The sequence below is a fragment of the Heterocephalus glaber genome, unplaced genomic scaffold (genome assembly GCF_053883595.1).
Source record: "Heterocephalus glaber isolate CG9 unplaced genomic scaffold, H.glaber_assembly_v1.0 deba00001497, whole genome shotgun sequence".
NCBI lineage: Eukaryota > Metazoa > Chordata > Mammalia > Rodentia > Bathyergidae > Heterocephalus > Heterocephalus glaber.
Window position 1 is genome coordinate 73,954,075 of NW_028258320.1, and position 18,247 is coordinate 73,972,321.

General features: G+C 44.2%; 1 protein-coding gene and 1 pseudogene across 11 annotated transcripts in view; one reads left to right on the forward strand and one right to left on the reverse strand.

The window, feature by feature from the left end:
* The window catches only part of Xpnpep1 (X-prolyl aminopeptidase 1), a 96,998-nt gene extending 86,620 nt beyond the window's left edge, over positions 1-10,378 (forward strand). For 10 of the 11 annotated variants that reach the window (XM_087185341.1, XM_087185340.1, XM_087185343.1 and 7 more), the window contains 7 exons: positions 882-953; positions 2,750-2,810; positions 4,264-4,333; positions 5,162-5,335; positions 5,826-5,902; positions 6,962-7,060; positions 9,870-10,378. In XM_087185341.1, the coding sequence (XP_087041467.1) occupies positions 882-953; positions 2,750-2,810; positions 4,264-4,333; positions 5,162-5,335; positions 5,826-5,902; positions 6,962-7,060; positions 9,870-9,998 (682 nt within the window). In that variant the 3' untranslated portion in view covers positions 9,999-10,378. Of the gene's footprint in view, positions 1-879; positions 954-2,749; positions 2,811-4,263; positions 4,334-5,161; positions 5,336-5,825; positions 5,903-6,961; positions 7,061-9,869 lie in introns of those variants that run through there. The other variant, XR_015440495.1, reaches the window with a different exon arrangement.
* A 5,160-nt stretch (positions 10,379-15,538) lies between these two features.
* LOC101700115 (tubulin beta chain pseudogene) lies at positions 15,539-17,019 on the reverse strand (annotated as a pseudogene).
* Between the last annotated feature and the right edge of the window lie 1,228 nt (positions 17,020-18,247).

Genomic DNA, 18,247 nt, shown 5'->3' on the forward strand with positions numbered 1-18,247 from the left:
TCTTCAGTGTGGGCTGTTGGAAGTAGGGCACTGGAGGCTGGGCCTGTGTGTGGTTTTCTTTGTAGCTGTAGCTCGTGTGTGCCCTGGCTTTCTTACGTGTTGCTGGAGAAGGGGTGATACCTGCAGGGCAGAGGTATGAATGCTGTCTTCCACGCCTTTGAACATTCACAGCACAGTTGTGATGTCTAGAAGACTGCGTGGGGGAAGTGGATCACTTTTTTTTATTTTTTATTTTGTGGTAACGGGGATCGAACTCAGGTCCTTGCGCTTGCGAGGCAGGTGGCGAAAACACTGAGCTAAATCCCCAGCCCCTATCGCTTTTTAAAAATACACATGTTCGTTTGAAAAAGTGCTCCAGCATAAGAGTACCCTAATCCCATCCATTTGGCTCCTGCACGTCTAGTGCTATCAGGAGTGAGTGGTGAGGCGCCTGAGGGCTCAGGCTGAAGGAGGGACTGGGGCTGAGGCAGGGCCTGGGGTCTCCAGAGACAGGTTAGTGAGGCCGCCGTGACTGCAGGCTGCTCCTGTCCCCGTTCCAGGAGTCAGGCTGAGTCCTCTTGCTTCAGTAGGTTCTCATTTCCATGGCTTTGACAGTTATTTCTTGAACACCCATTTTGTTCCAGAGACAGAGGTAGGTAGATATAAAGGGATGCTATTCTTTTCTTCAGCTCTTTATTTAGTTGGGGAGATAGGTTGACAGAGTCTCTGAATAGTAGGCGTATAATACTAAATGGAATAATTTATTGAGAAACTAACTTTTTCTTTTGATATAATTTCGGACTTAAGTTTTAAGAAGAGCTCAAGACTCTTGCATGCTCTCCTCTCAGATTCACTAAATGTTTATGTTTGTGGAATAATTAATTTTTAATTAACTTTCTTAGGCCGGTCCCTGAGACGAATAGGACCCTGTCCCTGGATGAAGTGTACCTCATTGACTCAGGCGCTCAGTACAAGTAAGTGGACGCTGGCTGCGTCGAACTGGACTCTGGATTCCAGGCAGATGAGTGGGTGGACTCGCTGGGCTCTAGCTGAGGGACAGCTGCTGATTGCATTCTGCACTGGCCCCTGGTAGAATTGCTTCTCTCTTGTCCTTTTTTTCACCCCTTGTTGAAAATAGCCCCCTTGTAACTCTGTTCCCACAAAAGACTGATTGATAGAAGTGTTTAGTCCTGGGCTGGAAGTTGTTAAAAGTACTAAATAAATATCTGCAAAATAAAGCAAGCGTTTGGGCCCTTGGGGAAGTGTTCCGCCCCAGCCCATAAAACTGCCTGCCAGCTCCCTGTACTTGCAGCTGCCCGAGGGCCTTATGAAGGAAGAGTGACTGAGAAGTGAGGGCTGCCCCTAAAATCTGAACTTCTTTCACAGTCATCCACCCTAACACAGTTTCTCAGAGGTGAACAAAGATTGGGCAGCATCTTGATATGGAGCCCCGAGCAGGAGTGAGTAGGAACTGTCCGCACGGAGTGTCCTGCTGCACTTGGCACTGGGGACACATGGGTTGGTCTCAGCCTGGAGCTAAGGGCCCTGGGATCACTTGGTGCTGGTGTTCTGGTATAGACTTCTGTTCCCTTCTGCATTTTAACAGGGTTCTGAAAGTCATCTTGCCTGTATCAGAAATGTGGGTGAGGGTGTGTTACGGGATGTTTTTGGGTATTTTTAATGTCTTTGTCCAGAAACCATCGTGCTTTCCTGATGATAAGACACAGATGTTGGCCCTCTTTCCCTAGCTCCAGGCTTCCGTGTGCTTTGTTTTCCTCACTGTCAGTCGTAACACAGCGATGGTGTCTCCCCGGGAAGAGGCCTTGCACTGTAGATCAAGACTGCATGTGGCAGGGCTGAGTCATTCCCACTTTAGCAAGCCATTTTTACTTGTTTGCTTTGTTTTTTTTTTGTGCTACTGGGGATCATACTCAGGACCTTGTGCTTGCGAGGCAGGCGCAACACCACTGAGCTAAATCTCCGGCCCTATCAAGCCATTTTTGCATTCACATTTTATCTCATTTTTATAACATCTTTATTGAGATATAATTCATGTAACATACAATTCACTCAAAATATGAAATAAATATTTTTGTACGTGCACAGAGTTGTGAAACCACCACAACAAAGTTTAGAAAATTTTCATCACCCTGAAAGGAAACCTCATGCCCAGCAGCACTCAGTCCACTTTTTCCTTCACCCTAGAGAACTGCTACTCTGCTTTCTGTCTCTGGATACACCTTTTCCAGATCCTTCATATAAGTGGAATCCTGTAATATAGGGTGTTTTGCGTCTGGCTTCTTTCACTTAGCATAATGCTTTCAGAGTTTGCCTGTGTTGTAGCATCTGTCAGTGCTTCATTCCTTTACATGGTTCAGTAATATTCCACTGTATGTTTATACCTCATTTTGTTTATCCATCCATGAGTTTTCTCCATGAATGTGGTGAACATTGATGTGCAAATTTTGCTTTCAAGTCTCTTTATTTGCCTGTTTAATTTTATCAAAATTATACTTGTCTATTGTTATTTTTTAATTTTAATTTTTGTAAGTACATGGTTGGAATACAGCTTTCCGGTCTCTTGGGCATATACCTAGGAGTGGAGTTGTATTTAACTTTGTAAGGCAGTGCAAACTTTTCCACAGTGGGTACTTCATTTGCATGCCCACCAGGTATATGTGAGGGTTTGGATTTCTCCACATACTCACCTGCCTCATATTTGAGAAAAAACTTACTTTAAACACTAATTTGTTCTTTTCTGTTTTGAAAGGGATGGAACCACAGATGTGACGCGAACCATGCATTTTGGGACCCCCACAGCTTATGAGAAGGTAAGGTAGAGGCAAAACTCAAGAGACCCTTTCTGCCTTCTTAAGAAGAGCTTGGCTTTTCTGAAAAGGGATTGTGCAAATGAGTGAAAATTATGTGTGGGATAGTCAAGTCACTCATTTTTGTGGAGTCAGGCTTACCTGCTTTATGATTTCTACTTAATCAGTTATTGGAGGGTAAGACATTTGGAGGAAAAAGCATTCTAAAGCATTCTGTTAAGGTCAAGACAGCTCAGGTTCAAGTTTAAAATGCTTTGGGCTTCTCTAGGGTCAGATGAAAATCTGACTGGGGATGGGGAAAGTAGTGAAATGATGTTTTTACAAGCAGTTTCTGAATTTGATTCTGAGAGGCCCGCTTTTCTCGAGTTCATCGTTCCTGTTTACAGGCTCACTTCTCAAGGAGCTTTGTGAATTACAGACACTGTTGTTTCTGGTATAACTGGTGTGGAAAGGGGACACAGAGCTGTGAGGTGGAGAGATGTGTGCCGGGGGTCTGAACACCTGGTTTGCATTCTGCCCTGCTGTTGATCTGCTCTGCAATCTTACACAAAAATGTTTACTGTCCATAAAAATGGAGAAAACTGCCCGCTTCTTAGGCTGGTCGTGGAATTTCTGTGAGCCAGTGTGTTCCTGGAGCATAGCAGGTGCTCAGGGAGTGTCGGTTGAGCCTCTGAGTGACAGTGTCTATGGAGGAGCTCCTTTGGGAAGGCCATCCAAGGACGAGGGCCTGCTGCAGTGCAGTGTGCAGATGGCCATCTTGGTGCCTTGCGTGTCTGTCTGTAGGCACCAGCACCTTAGAAGACCTTGGACCTCGGGTCCAATATCCCTTTGATGTGATTTTTTTGCCGTGGAAAGAGCCCCAGGCAAGACTGAGGAGTGTGGGTTTCAGTCCTGCCTCTGCTCCTTACTGGCGAGCCTCTAACCTCCCAAGAAGCATTTTTCTTGTTGGGCAGCGGGGATGACCCGTAAGGATAGCAGGGCAGTGGGGGAGCCTGGGTGTGAGGCCAGGGGCTTGACACCTAGGAAACATGTGAGCTGGCCTTGCCACTTGGCTGCTGTGAGTGAGGGCAGCAGTGGTGCCCCACTCAGGAACAGTGGGCTTGATGTGCAGCTCTCAGTATGGCGCCTGGCTCTGTACTGTTAGGCTCACCTGGGCTTCTGCTGCATTTCCTCTCTTTCTAAAGCTCACATGATGCAGAGCGGATCAGAATGTTTATTACATAGTTAAGTTCTGTAGGGTCATCGCCCTGACAGTGCTCTTCTACTGTTTTAAGATTTTCTGAAAAATGGGTCCATGGCCAGACTTTTTGTCTACAAGATTATTTTTTCTTTTCACTAGATTTTCTTTATGCTAATGCTACAAACTTTAACAGAAGGTTTTCTGAACTACCAGAAAACTACAGAATTAAAATATCCGTTCCCTTCTGCAATGTGCCCCCTGGGTTTTCTTTGGCAGGAATGCTTCACATATGTCCTCAAGGGCCACATAGCTGTGAGTGCAGCCATTTTCCCGACTGGTACCAAAGGTAGGTGGTTCCTTCTGTCACATGGCAAGCTGTTTTTCTCGTCTTAAGTGTTAGTGGCAAAACATGTCCTTTCCTTTGCTGGGCCAGTCCCTAGCCCATTTCAGTCCCAGGAGAGCAGGGGCTGCGTGAGTGTCTCCTGGACCCACTGACGGGGCTCAGGGACCCCCAGGGAGCGACTCTTAGGATTGGGCCTGGGATCAGCTGTGACACTTCTGACTGCTCATGAATTGGGTGACATGCAGGTGCCTTGTAGGAGTGGGCCAACCAAGCGTGAAGGCCTCAGGGCCCGACTGGAAAGTTGGGCTAGCCTCCTCCCTGCCCCTCACCATTGGAGCAGTGCCTCCTTCGATGATCCTTGTGTGATTTCAGATCTGTACTCCCTTCTCGGGGACTGGTGGATGGGACCATAGACTGTGAGTTGGCAAGACCTGGGCCTCGAGTGTGGTTGTATGGCTGTGTGCTCATCTGCCGGGACCTGTTTCCTCCTGGCTGCTTGTGGTCTGATTAGAGTCTCAAGCATGTAATGCTGGAGCTTCAGGGTCACAGAGCTAGGAAGGGAGCGTGTGTTACTTGTGCAGCCTTAACCAGCAGTAGGTGTCCATGCCCTTACCACCGTCCAGGACAAATGGCTCCCCCCGGGCTGCAGACTGAGTTCTGCATGGCTTCCTCTGATTGTTAGAAAGTTCTACATGGTGCTAGGCTGAAGTCTGAGCTTTCTAGTAACTTCTACCCATTGGTTTCTGTTTCACGTTCTGGAGCCAAATGTAATAAATCTAATCTCTGAAGTGCTATACAGAATTCTTCAGTGGCCCTTTGTATGTCTTTCAGGCCATCTTCTAGACTCCTTTGCCCGTTCAGCTTTATGGGATTCTGGCCTGGATTACCTGCATGGAACGGGACACGGTGTTGGGTCTTTTCTGAATGTTCATGAGGGTCCTTGTGGCATCAGTTATAAAACCTTCTCCGATGAGCCCTTGGAGGCAGGCATGGTTGTCACTGATGGTAGGTGTCCTTCACATAGAGGGCATATGACACTTTGTTGTTTCTTATATTTAATTATTTTAAAGGAAATTGGCAATGATTTCCCCCTCCTGTCACCTTGAAATAACAAACTTTTTTTGATTTGTTTTTATCATTGAGATCATGCTGGACATATTATAGTCAGCTTTCTTAGTATATTACCTTTCCCCTTGTCATTGACAAATCATTGCACATAAACTTAATGCCTATGTCACTGTGACCTGTCGATATCCAGCGTGATTTACTTAGCAGGCCCCCTGTTACTGTAGTACCCGCCCTGAAGCTAGTTCTCGTAGCTTCAGAGCCTGTCTTTCTGCCCTCCAAGTGCCTAATTAGAGTGGCTGTGTGGGAGAAGGTGGCATCTCTGGCCTCTGCCACTGGATAGGGTGGGTCCTTCACCTGTTTCCTCTTCTTCGTGGTGGGGCACTCATCCCAGGAGTCTGGCTGTTGCTTATTTTGGGGTTTGTTTTAGAGCCAGGGTATTATGAAGATGGGACGTTTGGAATCCGCATTGAGAATGTTGTCCTGGTGGTCCCTGTGAAGACCAAGGTGAGTGTTTTCTTGTTTAAAAAAAAAATCTGGTCCTTTTTGTGGGAAGATGGAGGTCAAGAATGTGCCATCCTGGGACCAAAATGAAGTTTCCTTTGCCATGTACCAGGGACTTAACTGAAATCACTCTCCTTCCCTGCAAAGCTGGAAAGAAAATTCTTAGTGACCTGGGACCCAGGACTGTGTGACTCATGGAACCCCAAGGTGGCACCTGCTTGATGTGGTTTGAACCTCTGAGTTTATTGGAGGCCACTTGTACTCCTGAAGCTCCCTCTGCTTGGTCAAGGGGTTAGTTCCTAGGCCCTCCCAGGCTCTGAATCAGGGCAGAAGCAGTAATTGGAAGAAATAATTTTATTGCATTCCCCAGGTGATTTCTGTCAAGTAGCATTTGAGAACCCTGGGTATGTCATGGTTCAGGCCCCACAGCCAGTACAAGAAAGGTGCTTTACTCTGTTCTCCATCAGTGTTACCAGAAGCTGCAGAGTTTCAGGTACAAGGCTTTTTCTAAAAGGTCTGTTTGTTTCTTTCCATAATCACCAGAAGGGAAATAAATGGTTGCAAGGAAGTAGCTTCCTAAGTCTGCAAGGAGGTTAACCTCTGGGATTTGCTATCTGCTTGTGGACGTCACTATCCTTCACAGTGGCCTACCAGCTCACTTCCAGTGACTCCAGTAAACAAGACCCAGCTCACTCTGGTGGCCTGGTGGACAACCTTGTTACCACTTGTATGATTTTGGGGGCTTTATTCCCCAGAGGTCTTGAGAACTGAGACCAGAGATGCCCTGAGCGCAGATGCCCCCATACCTTGCTTCTCCTTCCTCCATTGCAGCAGACATTGGTCTGTGGGCTGGCTGCTGGGAGCCACTTAGCATTGTTTGGCTGTTCGCGATGGCACGGGTATTAGAAAGATGCCCTCATGAACCTATTAAAAATGGTCACCAGCTGACCACTTTTTGGCTCCTAGTTATGCCTGAGGGGCACCAGCTGTGGTGGAGAGACCGCATGGTGGTTCATTGTGGTAAGAGGAGTAACAGCTGCTATTTTCTTCCTTCTCCCACAGTATAATTTCAGTAACCGAGGAAGCCTGACCTTTGAACCTCTAACTTTGGTTCCGATTCAGACCAAAATGATAGATGTGGATTCTCTTACAGACAAAGAGGTAATGGGGAAGTCTTGGTGGCAGAAATGTTACTAGGAGTGTGAAGAGCTGCCTTTTTACTTTAGAGGTCTAGGCCAACTGAGTGTGGACATCAGAGGTCTCTTGAGGACTTGGGGGCTTTATCTGTAGTTTTGGGCCTCCAGGCAGAGGTGGTCCTGCTCCCCCAGCCTTGGGGGGCTCTAGGGTTTTGAGTAGGAGTAGTGCGCCATTGTTTTTCTGGAGGAAATAGCTGCGTTGTTCCTCCATAGCTGCACTGGGGCACGTTTAGCAAACATGAGCCCATTTGTCTTCCCTACAAAGAGCCAGATGGATTGTGGGGCTTCTTGGCCATTGCACTTGCCAGATTGTTTTCTGATGCTGCATGAAACATTAAGAAGCAAAGTCTATTATTTGCTCAGTTTTCACACAGACCAGGAGAGAGGTGGTCTTGCTGTGGTCATGAAATCCCACAATGCCTGGGCACAACAAGGCTTCTTACCATGCTCAGAGGATTGCAGGTCTTAGGTCCTAGAGTAAACCCCCAGGATCAGGAGATGAGGTAGGTGGTGGGTCAGGTGACCTAGAGTAAGGCTTGGGGGATCAGCCAGGTGATCAGGATTGAAAAAAAACAGGTCAGAAACAGGGCAGGAGCAGTTCGCGTGGACAGATGAAACAGTTCTCAAACCAGGAAGCCAGATGCCAGGACACTAATTCCAGAGAAAGGCAAGGGACGGAAGTCCCAGCAAAATCAGATGATTGATGGGAGCGAAAGACAGGACAAGCATAGCAAGATACTCCAGGAACAGGAAGTTCTTGTTACCCAAGGCAGCTGCTGGCATCACCCCAGGATCCTTTGAGTGCCTCTTGGGGCAGGACGGTATCCTCAGTGGGGCCTACTGGGGCCTTGTTTTTTGGCATTAGAGGAAAAGGACTGCAAGGGTTCAGGAGCTTTCCTGCTGATGCTGTAGCATGGGATTCTCTGCCAGAAGCCTCGTTTTTTCCAATTCATAGATGAGTGTCGGAGGCAGGTCATCTGCTTCCTGCTTAGCTTTTCTCTGCTTCTGCCTGGCCATCAGTGCCCTTGGTTCAGCCCAGCATTACTGCTCAGAGGACGTTGAAGGAGGTGATGCTGGTTTGCTCAGCTTGTAGATCAATACAGACCAAAAAACTCAGCTAATTAGTGGCCTGGTCTCAGGTGTGGGAAGAGTCCTACGAGGAGTCCCTTCTTCAGGCCCTGAAAGTGATACCTTAGGTAAAAGGGAACAGAAATGCTTACATAAGCATGGGAACCAAACAGCTTAGAAGTTTTGTGCCTCATGAGAATTAGTGTCTCTTGTAATGACTCTTGGGCACACCTTCCAGGGTCTTAGCAAGGGATTCTCCAGTAAGTCACTTTGTACTCTTGGAAGGCTGAGCATACAGTTTCCTGCCAAGTGGTTCTAGGTCCTCCTGTGCACATAAAGTATATAATCAAGAGGGATTTGTCCCATATGCTACTTTATTTTATTCAAGGGAACAGTCCCTGTGAATGGTTAAGCAACTTATAACCAGGCAGGAGAAAGACTGAGACTCACAGTCCATCCCAAAACTTTGGAAACAGACCAGTTTGATCTGTTTTATCCAATGGTTCGTTATTACTTTTTTTTGGTACCGGGGATTGAACTCAGAACCTTGTGCTTGTGAGGCAGGCGGTGGCACCACTGAGCTAAATCCCCGGCCCCAGTTGTTCATTATTGTGCCTTGTGTAGCCAAGTCTCTGAGATATTTTGGCCAATAACTCTTTATAGGACCGATAATATCTTCTTGTCTTGGTAATCATAAACAAGTTTCCGTAAGTAATAGTAAGCAACAGGATTTAACATACTAAACAGAGTACTGTACCGTTCATCATCTCTTTTAGCAAAAGGCCCCTTTCCCATATGCCATTTAGTAAGTCTGGGGCTTCGTTCTGTTGAAAGCATGGTAATATCCTATGACAAGGTTCTGTCCATGGAGCTATTAAAACCCTGGTCATTGCTAATTACTAACTCCCGTTCTGTTCTTTAGCATCACTTTTGGTAGTTTTGGGGTTGGGCCTGCATTCCATCATTTGTCACCAGATGGCAGCAGAGGACCTTGGTCAGATGTAATTTGGGTAACTGCAGACTGTCAGGGCTTTGGATTGTTGTTTAGTATGCACTGAGGCTGTCTCCATATCCCCGACCCCCCCCCCCCCCCCCACCAAAAGGGCCTTGGGAGTGTCTCTGTGGCCCCAGAGTTAAACCAGGCTGCCTCTGCTACCACCACTGTTGAGCTGCTTTGGATGGCAGGTGGCTTCGTAGCCTGACGCACAGCAATTTACTTTTGAACTCCCCGCCCCCAACTCCCAGCAGGGCTGGTAAGGCTCTTATCAGTGGGGCTTAGGGCCTTGGCTATGTCAGAACCAGTTGGCACCCTACCCTGTTTGTCTGCCCTTAGTCTCTTATGGGCTTCTGGGCCTGTCTTGACTCCTCAGCTGGACTTTGGTACCTGGTCCAGACTATTCCCTGAAGCATTGCACTCAGGAAAGTCCAAAGCCCTGGCTTGCCACCAAGAAATTTTGGTTCCTGCATGGTCATTGCTAGTCCACAGGCAGTAGACTTTTCCAGGAGGATTTTTGCCATAAGCAGTGTGGCCTGGTCCCATCAATTTCCACGGAAATAGATACAGAGAAATCCCCATCCATCCCTTTTTCCCTGTCATGAGCAGGGAGAAAGGATTTTACTCTCAGCACGGGCCTCTTGCTGTTGGGTTGTGCGGCTCTTTGGTAACAGTGTGATTGTGAATACAGTGTCCTTTCCTCTCCCTGCAGCTTGACTGGCTCAACAATTACCACATGACCTGCAGGGACGTGATTGGGAAGGAACTGCAGAAGCAGGGCCGCCAGGAAGCTCTCGAGTGGCTCATCAGAGAGACGCAGCCCATCTCCAAGCAGCATTAACACTTCCTAGTTTGTTTTTATACAGTGCTCTGGGGACAAGAAGAAATAGGGCAGACTCCTGCCATCTTTCCCTTTCCTCTTCTTTTCCCTAAGTCTAAGAAGAACTGAAAATCATCCTCTTTGATATTTTCTTGTAAACATTCGGTCTTTTATGAGTTTTTAATTGTTGAGAATGAGCCAGGAATACAATTACTACATCAGAAAGAGGGTCCTCACATAGCAGAAGACTCCATGAGGGGAGACCCCAAGCTCTTCAGCCAGTGATGGTGAACCAACAAGTGCTCCACGATGGTCATGTCCAGGTGCTAGTACATCATTCACAATCACCTTGATGTTCGCAGGACTATATTTATGATCAGTGAATAAAAATGTCAAAACTGTGCTGTCTCAGCTGTCTCTTGCCTCAAGATACTGTGGTGCTGGTGTCAGGCGAGCTCACCTCCAGGGCTGCTGACCTGTGTGGCAGATGTTTCCTAGGTGGAGGACCCTTTAAGGAGAGAACCTTGGCCTCCCTGCATATTTCCTGGCTTAGTTGTAAGCTTTTTTCTTTTCTCTAGAAAACCTAGTGTTCTGATGTTTTTATTTCAGGTTTAAAAGAGATTTATTTGATTCACTATTTTTTATTAATACATGTTTGTAGTACATAATAATGTTCTTTATATGGAGTTGGTACATGTACATAACACATCTTCGTTTATACCCCCCCCCCCCGCTACATCTCTTGGTCCCCTTCCTGTTTGCAAAAGATCTAGTTCCCTATTTTCTATTATCTAGCTTTTATTTTGCTCTTTATATTTTGGGTTTCTCATAAGAGAGAGAAACCATTTGATATTTAAACTTGTACATCTCATTTAAATATTTCATTTAACATTATGGGCTCAAGGTGCATCCATTTTCCTGCATATGACTTAAGTTTGTCTTTCTTTATGGCAGAGTAGTACTCCATTGTGTATAAATACACTTTCTTTATCCATTCATCTATTGATGGACATATAGGCCACTTCCAAAATTTAGCTATTATGAATTGTGCTGCTATAAAGATGTATATGCATGTATCACTGTAATATGATATTTTAAAAATTTTTGGGAAGGTACTTAGAAGAAGAGTAGCTGGGTTGAATGGAATTTTTATTTTTAATTTTTTGAGGAAGGTCAGTACTGATTTCCATAAAGGTTGTACTAGTTTACATTCCCACTAACAATGCAGAAGGGTTCCTTTTCCCATGCAGCTTCACCAGCATTTGTTATTATTTGATTTCTCTTTCTTTCCCTTCTTTCCTTCCTTCTTTCCTCCTTCCTTCCTTCCTCTCTCTCTCTCTTTCTTTCTTTCCTTCTTTCTTTTTTTCTTTCTTTCTTTCTTTCTTTCTTTCTTTCTTTCTTTCTTTCTTTCTTTCTTTCTTTCTTTCTTTCTTTCTTTCTTTCTTCTCTCTCTTTCTCTCTTTGCTTCCTTCCTTCCTCCATCCCTTCCTCCCTTCCTCCCTTTCTCTTTCTTTCTTGTACCAGGGATTGAACTCAGGACCTTGTGCTTGTGAGGCAGGTGCCATGCCACTGAGCTAAATCCCCAGCCCATTATTTGGTTTCTTGATGATAGCCATTATTTCTGGAATAAGATGGATTCTCAGTGTTATTTTAATTTGCGCTACTCCAGTGGCCAGAGTTGTTGAATAGTTTTCTCATGTATTAAACATTTGTACTTCTGAGAAGTGTTCATTTCACTTGGCCATTTTTTGTTTAAGTCTTTTACTTGGGGGGGAGTGTCTAATTTTTTTGAGTTCCTTATATGTTCTAGATATTAGTCCTCTCATTCTGCAGGTTGTCTCTTCACTCTAGGCTTTTTCCTTTGGTGTGGAAAAGCTTAACTTTGGTATAATTCCATTTGTTGATTCTTGATGCTATTTCTAGTGCAATTAGGCTCCTATTCAGAAAGCCCCTGCCTATGCCTATATCTTCAAGAGTTTTACCTATTTTGTCTTCCAGTAGATTGTTTCTTTTTTAAAATTTAGATCTTTGATCCATTTTGATTTTAGTTTAGTGCATAGTGAAAGATACGGGTCTACAGTCAATTTTCTCCATGTGGATAGCCAGTTTTCCCACCACCATTTGTTAAAGAGGCTGTCTTTCCTTCGATATATATTTTTGGCCCCTTTGTCAATATCAGATGGTTGAATGTGCCTGGGTTTTTTCTGCATCCTGAATTCTGTTCCATTGGTCCACATGTCTGTTTTGTTCCAGTACCATGTTAACGTTTATCACTGTAGCTTTGTATTATAACTTGAAGTTTGGGATTGAGATGGCTACTACCCAGGAATGCTACTGTTCTGGATCTCTTCTGGTTCCATGTGAATTTTAGGGTTGTTTTCTCCAGTTGTGTGGTATTTTTGTTTGAATTGCGTTAAATCTGTATATCAGTTTTGGAAGTATGGCCATTTGGACAATACTAGTTTTGTCTATCCAGGAATGGGATATTGTTTCATTTTCTGATGTCCTTTTCAATCTCCTTTTCCAGAGTATTGTAGTTTCTATTGTAGATGTCTTTTACTTCCTTCGTTAGGTTAATTCCTAAGTATTTAATTTTCCTTGATATTGTTGTAAACGGTATTGTTTTTCTAATTTCTTAGTGAGTTCATTTTGTTGTACAGGAACACTTTATGATTTTTGTGTGTTGATTTTGTGTCCTGTTACATTTCTGAATTTGATTATTCTAGGGAGTGTTTTGGTGGAATTTTTTTGGGTCTTCTATGTAGAGAGGGGATCATGCCATCTGAGAATAATGATAATTTCATTCCTTACCTTACATATTCTGTTTCTTTCTCTTTTCTGATTGCTCTGGCTACTATTTTGAGGAATATAGTGAACAGGAGTGCTGATTGTGAATACCTTCGTCTTGTTCCTGACTTTAGAGGGAAAGCTTTCAGCTTTTCTCATTTAATATGATGTTTGGGGTAAGTTTGTCATAAATAGCTTTTATCAGATTGAGATAAGGTACTTCTATATTTTCTTCAGGGTTTTTGTCATGAACGGTTGTTGGATTTTATCAAAGGCTTTTTGTACATCAATTGAGATAATTATGTGATTTTTTTTTTTTTTGGTACCAGGGATCGAACTCGGGACTTTGCACTTGTGAGGCAGGCAGCAGAACCACTGAGCTAAATCCCCAGCCCCTATCATGTGATTTTGGTCCTTCTGTTTATGTGGTATATTTATTGATTTGTGTATTTTGAACTATCCTTGGATCCCTGAATGAAGCCTATTTAGCTATGATGTTTGATCTTTTTGATAATTTGTTGCATTCTATTTGCTGGTATCTTGTTGGGAATTTTTCTGTCTAAATTCATTAAAGAGGGTGTCCTGTAATTGTCTTTTTTGGTTAGGTCCTTTTCTGGTTTTGGAATCGGGATAATGCTAGCTTCTAGGAATGAGTTTGAGAGTACCTCTTCCCTTTCAGTTTTGTTACAGAGTTTGAAGAATATGTGATGTAGTAGATTTTTCTCTGAAGTTCTTACAGAATTCCATGGTGAATCTTTTGGAGTTGGGGTTTTCTTAGTTGGTGTAGTTTTAAAATTACTGCTTCAATTTCATTGCTTGTCATTGGATTATTCAGGGTTTTTATATCTTCTTGGTTCAGTTTTGGTAATTCATGTATCTAGGAATTTATCCATTTCATTGCAGTGCAGCTTTTCAAAGTAGTTACTAATTATCTTCTGGATTTCAGCAGTGTCTTTGGTGATTTCACCTTTTTCATTTCTAATTACATGGATTGTGTCTTTCCTTTTTTGGGTAAGATTGGCTAAGGATTTTCTGTTTTGTTTTTTCTTTTGAAGAACCAGCTGTTTGATTCATTGATTCTTTATGTTTTTGAGTCTCAAGTTCATTAATTTCTGCTCTGATCTTTATATAGTAAAACCTTGTGAGTAACTTGTTATGTGAGTGTTCTACAAGATGACCAAAATTTTCTAATCTTAACTTGATAAATGAGTGATGTTTTGCAACACAAGTAGTATGTGATGCCAAACAAAACATGATCACAACTGAACCAGTGGTTCTCTTTCTTGCCGCGGGGATTGTGGGTGATCATCTCTCAACAGTAAGAGGATATAGAGGAGATCTCGTCTGCAGAGGAGGACGAGAAAAAGCTGGAGAAATCCCTCACTTCCAGTGATGTTAGATGTGTAAAATCTGGGAAACTGCAAAATTTTATAGAAAAGGACCACCCAAATAAGGCAGTAGCGGAGTGAGCAATAAATCTTTAAAGACAATATAATGTCACATTTCCATGAGATCCTCAAAAGGAGGCAAAAATGAATGTCATTGGATAGGTTCCTTGTTAAAATTGCACAAAAAGGAAAGATTCCACTGAATCAATAGATAGCAGTGATTCCATTAGTGTTAGTGAAAGTCATCCTACTTAATAACCCTCCTCTCATCCTCAAACCAGCCATGAAGGTTTTCAAAGGTAAGTGCAGGTTATTTTTCTTTATATTTTGTATGATGTTTACTACTTTGTATTATATTACATTATTATAATCATTTTTATATGAATATTTTTGAGTTGTGGAATGAATCATCTGAGCTTCCATTGTGAGGAAATTTGCTTTGATATACAAGTGCTTTGGATTGCAAGCAAGTTTCTAGAATGAGTTATGCTCGCAAACCAAGGTTTAACTGTAATTTTCTTTTTACTAGCTTTGGATTTGAATTATTAGTTTTCTAGGACCTTGAGGTACATCATCAGACAGTGGTACCTTGGTTCACAAACTTAATTCTCTCACAATTCTAGTCTCAAACTGAGCTGGACAGGAGCTCAATCAAATTTCCCCATGAGGTAAACTTTGGACCTAACCATTGAATTTGATTTGGTTCTTGTGTAACTTGGTTTGTGACCAGAATCATGGAAAGAATTGTTTGTGAACCAAAGTACCACTGTATTTATTTGGGCTGTTTTTCAGATTTGGGTTTTTACAACTGTAAACTTCCCTCTCGGGACTGTTTTCATAGATCTCATAGGTTCTAGTATGTTGTGCTGACATTATTGTTTGATTCTAGGAACTAATTTCTTTCTTGATATTTTTTCTGAGACCCATTGATTACTCAAGAGTGGTATTGTTTAATTTCCATGCATTTTCATATTTTCTGTGATTTTGTTTGCCATTGATTTCTAGTTTTGTTGTGTTGTGATCTGATATTATGCACGGGACAATTTTAATTCTTTTGCATTTTCTTAAGCATGCTTGATGGCAGTGATAGTGAACCTTTTAGAGCTTTCAGTTATACAGCTCGCTGTGGCCCACGTGCCATAGATTTGCTACCAGAGCTCTATGTGATCTCTTTTTGGAGGAAGTTCCATGTGCTGATGAGAAGAATGTGCATTCTCTTGTTGTTGGGTGGAATACTCTGTAGATATCTATTTTTTTTTTTCCCAACAAACAAGTATTTATTGAGTGCCTACTATGTGCCAGGCACTGTTCTACACCCCCCAAAGAAAAGAGGCAGCAAACAAATGGTGAAGGTAAGGGGTGGGTGAGGAGGCTGAGGTGAGAAGCCTGAGGTGAAGGGGACTCCGGCTTAGGCCTCCTCTTCGGCCTCCTCCCCGAAATCCTCTTCCTCCTCGGCCGTGGCGTCCTGGTACTGCTGGTACTCGGACACCAGGTCGTTCATGTTGCTCTCGGCCTCGGTGAACTCCATCTCGTCCATGCCCTTGCCCGTGTACCAGTGCAGGAAGGCCTTGCGCCGGAACATGGCTGTGAACTGCTCCGAGATGCGCTTGAACAGCTCCTGGATGGCCGTGCTGTTGCCGATGAAGGTCACAGCCATCTTCAGGCCGCGGGGCGGGATGTCGCACACTGCCGTCTTCACGCTGTTGGGGATCCACTCTACGAAGTAGCTGCTGTTCTTGTTCTGCACATTCAGCATCTGCTCGTCCACCTCCTTCACGGACATGCGGCCCCGGAAGACAGCAGCCACGGTCAGGTAGCGGCCGTGGTGCGGGTCACAGGCGGCCATCATGTTCTTGGCATCGAAGACCTGCTGGGTGAGCTCAGGCACCGTGAGGGCGCGGTACTGCTGGCTTCCTCGGCTGGTGAGGGGCGCAAAGCCAGGCATGAAGTGGAGCCACGGGAAGGGCACCATGTTGACAGCCAGCTTGCGGAGGTCGGCATTGAGCTGGCCGGGGAAGCGCAGGCAGGTGGTGACGCCGCTCATGGTGGCAGAGACGAGGTGGTTGAGGTCCCCCTAGGTGGGTGTGGTCAGCTTGAGGGTGCGGAAGCAGATGTCGTACAGCGCCTCGTCCATGCAGTAGGTCTCGTCGGTGTTCTCCACCAGCTGTTGCACGGAGAGGTGGCGTTGTAGGGCTCGACCACGGTGTCGGACACTTTGGGCGAGGGCACCACGCTGAAGGTGTTCGTGATGCGGTCGGGGTACTCCTCGCGGATCTTGCTGATGAGCAGGGTGCTCATGCCGGAGCCTGTGCCGCCCCCCAGCGAGTGGGTCAGCTGGAAGCCCTGCAGGCAGTCGCAACTCTCTGCCTCCTTCCGCACCACGTCCAGGCCTGAGTCCACCAGCTCAGCCCCGTCTGTGTAGTGGCCCTTCACCCAGTTGTTTCCTGCCCCAGACTGAACAAAAGCAAAGTTGTCTGGTCTGAAGATCTGGCCAAAAGGACCAGAGCGAACAGAGTCCATGGTCCCAGGTTCCAGATCCACCAAAATAGCGCGAGGAACATACTTGCCACCTGTGGCTTCATTGTAGTACACGGAAATTCGGTCCAGCTGCAGGTCACTGTCCCCGTTGTAGGTCCTGGTGGGGTCGATGCCGTGCTCATCGCTGATCACCTCCCAGAACTTGGCACCAATCTGGTTGCCACATTGACCGGCCTGGATGTGCACGATTTCCCTCATGGTTAAAATTAACTACTTTTGCTCGCCTCCAGGAATGTACGGGGCAAGAAAATATGTGGGCTTTTTTCCTTTGCTGGTCATGGGCTGGAAGGATGGAACATGCCCTGGAGGCTGGAGCAGCGAGATCCGAACGCGACGGCAGGAAGATTCTCTCTGTAGATATCTATTAAGACCATTTTTAAATGAAGATTTGCTTCAACCCTATTTTTTCCTGATCTTTTTGTGACAATTGGGTATTGAGGTCCCCCACTATAATTGTGTTGATGTTTATCTGATCTTTTATGTACAGTAGTGTTTATGAGGTTGAATGTGGTGGTGTTTGTGTATGTGTTTATAATTGTTATCGCTTTCTGTTAAAGTGTTCCCTTAGCCAATATGTAGTGGCCGCCTTTGCCTCTTCTGATCAATTTTGGCTTGAAGTCCACTTTGTCTGAAAATAGGATAGCTACTTCTTTGGTGTCAGGTTCCTGTTGCATGAAATATTATTTTCCATTCTTTGATTATTAGTCTGTAAATTTCTTTTTGGATTGCATGTATTTCTTATATGTGCCATACTGTTGGATTTTCTTTTTTGATCTATTCTGCCAGTGTGTCTTTTGATTGGGGAATTGAGACTACATGGAGAGTTGTTACTGAAAGGTATTGACTTATTCCTATCATCACATTATTTTCCAGTTGCTGATGCCCCCCCCCCCCTTTTTCCTTTCTTTTTACCCTGTTTGGTGTATTCTTTCTATTAGACTTTTTGGGATCGTCTCTATTGTCTCTTTCTAGGATATCCTTGAGAATTTTTTGGAGTGTGGGTTTGGGTGGGCATGAAATTCTTAAAGTATTCTCTGTCATGGAAAGACCTAATTTCTCCATCAATTTTCAAAGATAGTTTTGTAGGATATATCAGTCTTGAGTTGAAAGTTGTTTTCTTTTAGGGGTTTAAACACTTCACTTAAATCTTTCCTGGCCTTAAAGGTCTGTACTGAGATGTCTTCTGTAATTCTAATGGATTTACCTTTATAAGTGCTTTGTTGCTTTTCTTTAACAGTTTTTAACATTCTGTCCTTGTGTTGGGTTTCTGGGATTTTGACTATGATGTGTGGTGGAAAATCAGCATTTTCTGATTGTGGCTATTTGGGGTTCTATACGTCTCACTTATCTATGTTAAATTCATTCCCCGTATTTGGAAAGTTTTCTGCTATTATTTCTGTAAACAAGTTTTTATGGCATTTGTACCTTCTTTTGATTTTTCACTTATTTCAATTACTCTTACTTAGTTTTCTTGTGTCATCTACAGCTGTTGAATCCATTTTTTATGTTCTCCTTTTGATTTTAAGGTATCTCTGAGTAATTGGTCTGTGAAAGTAT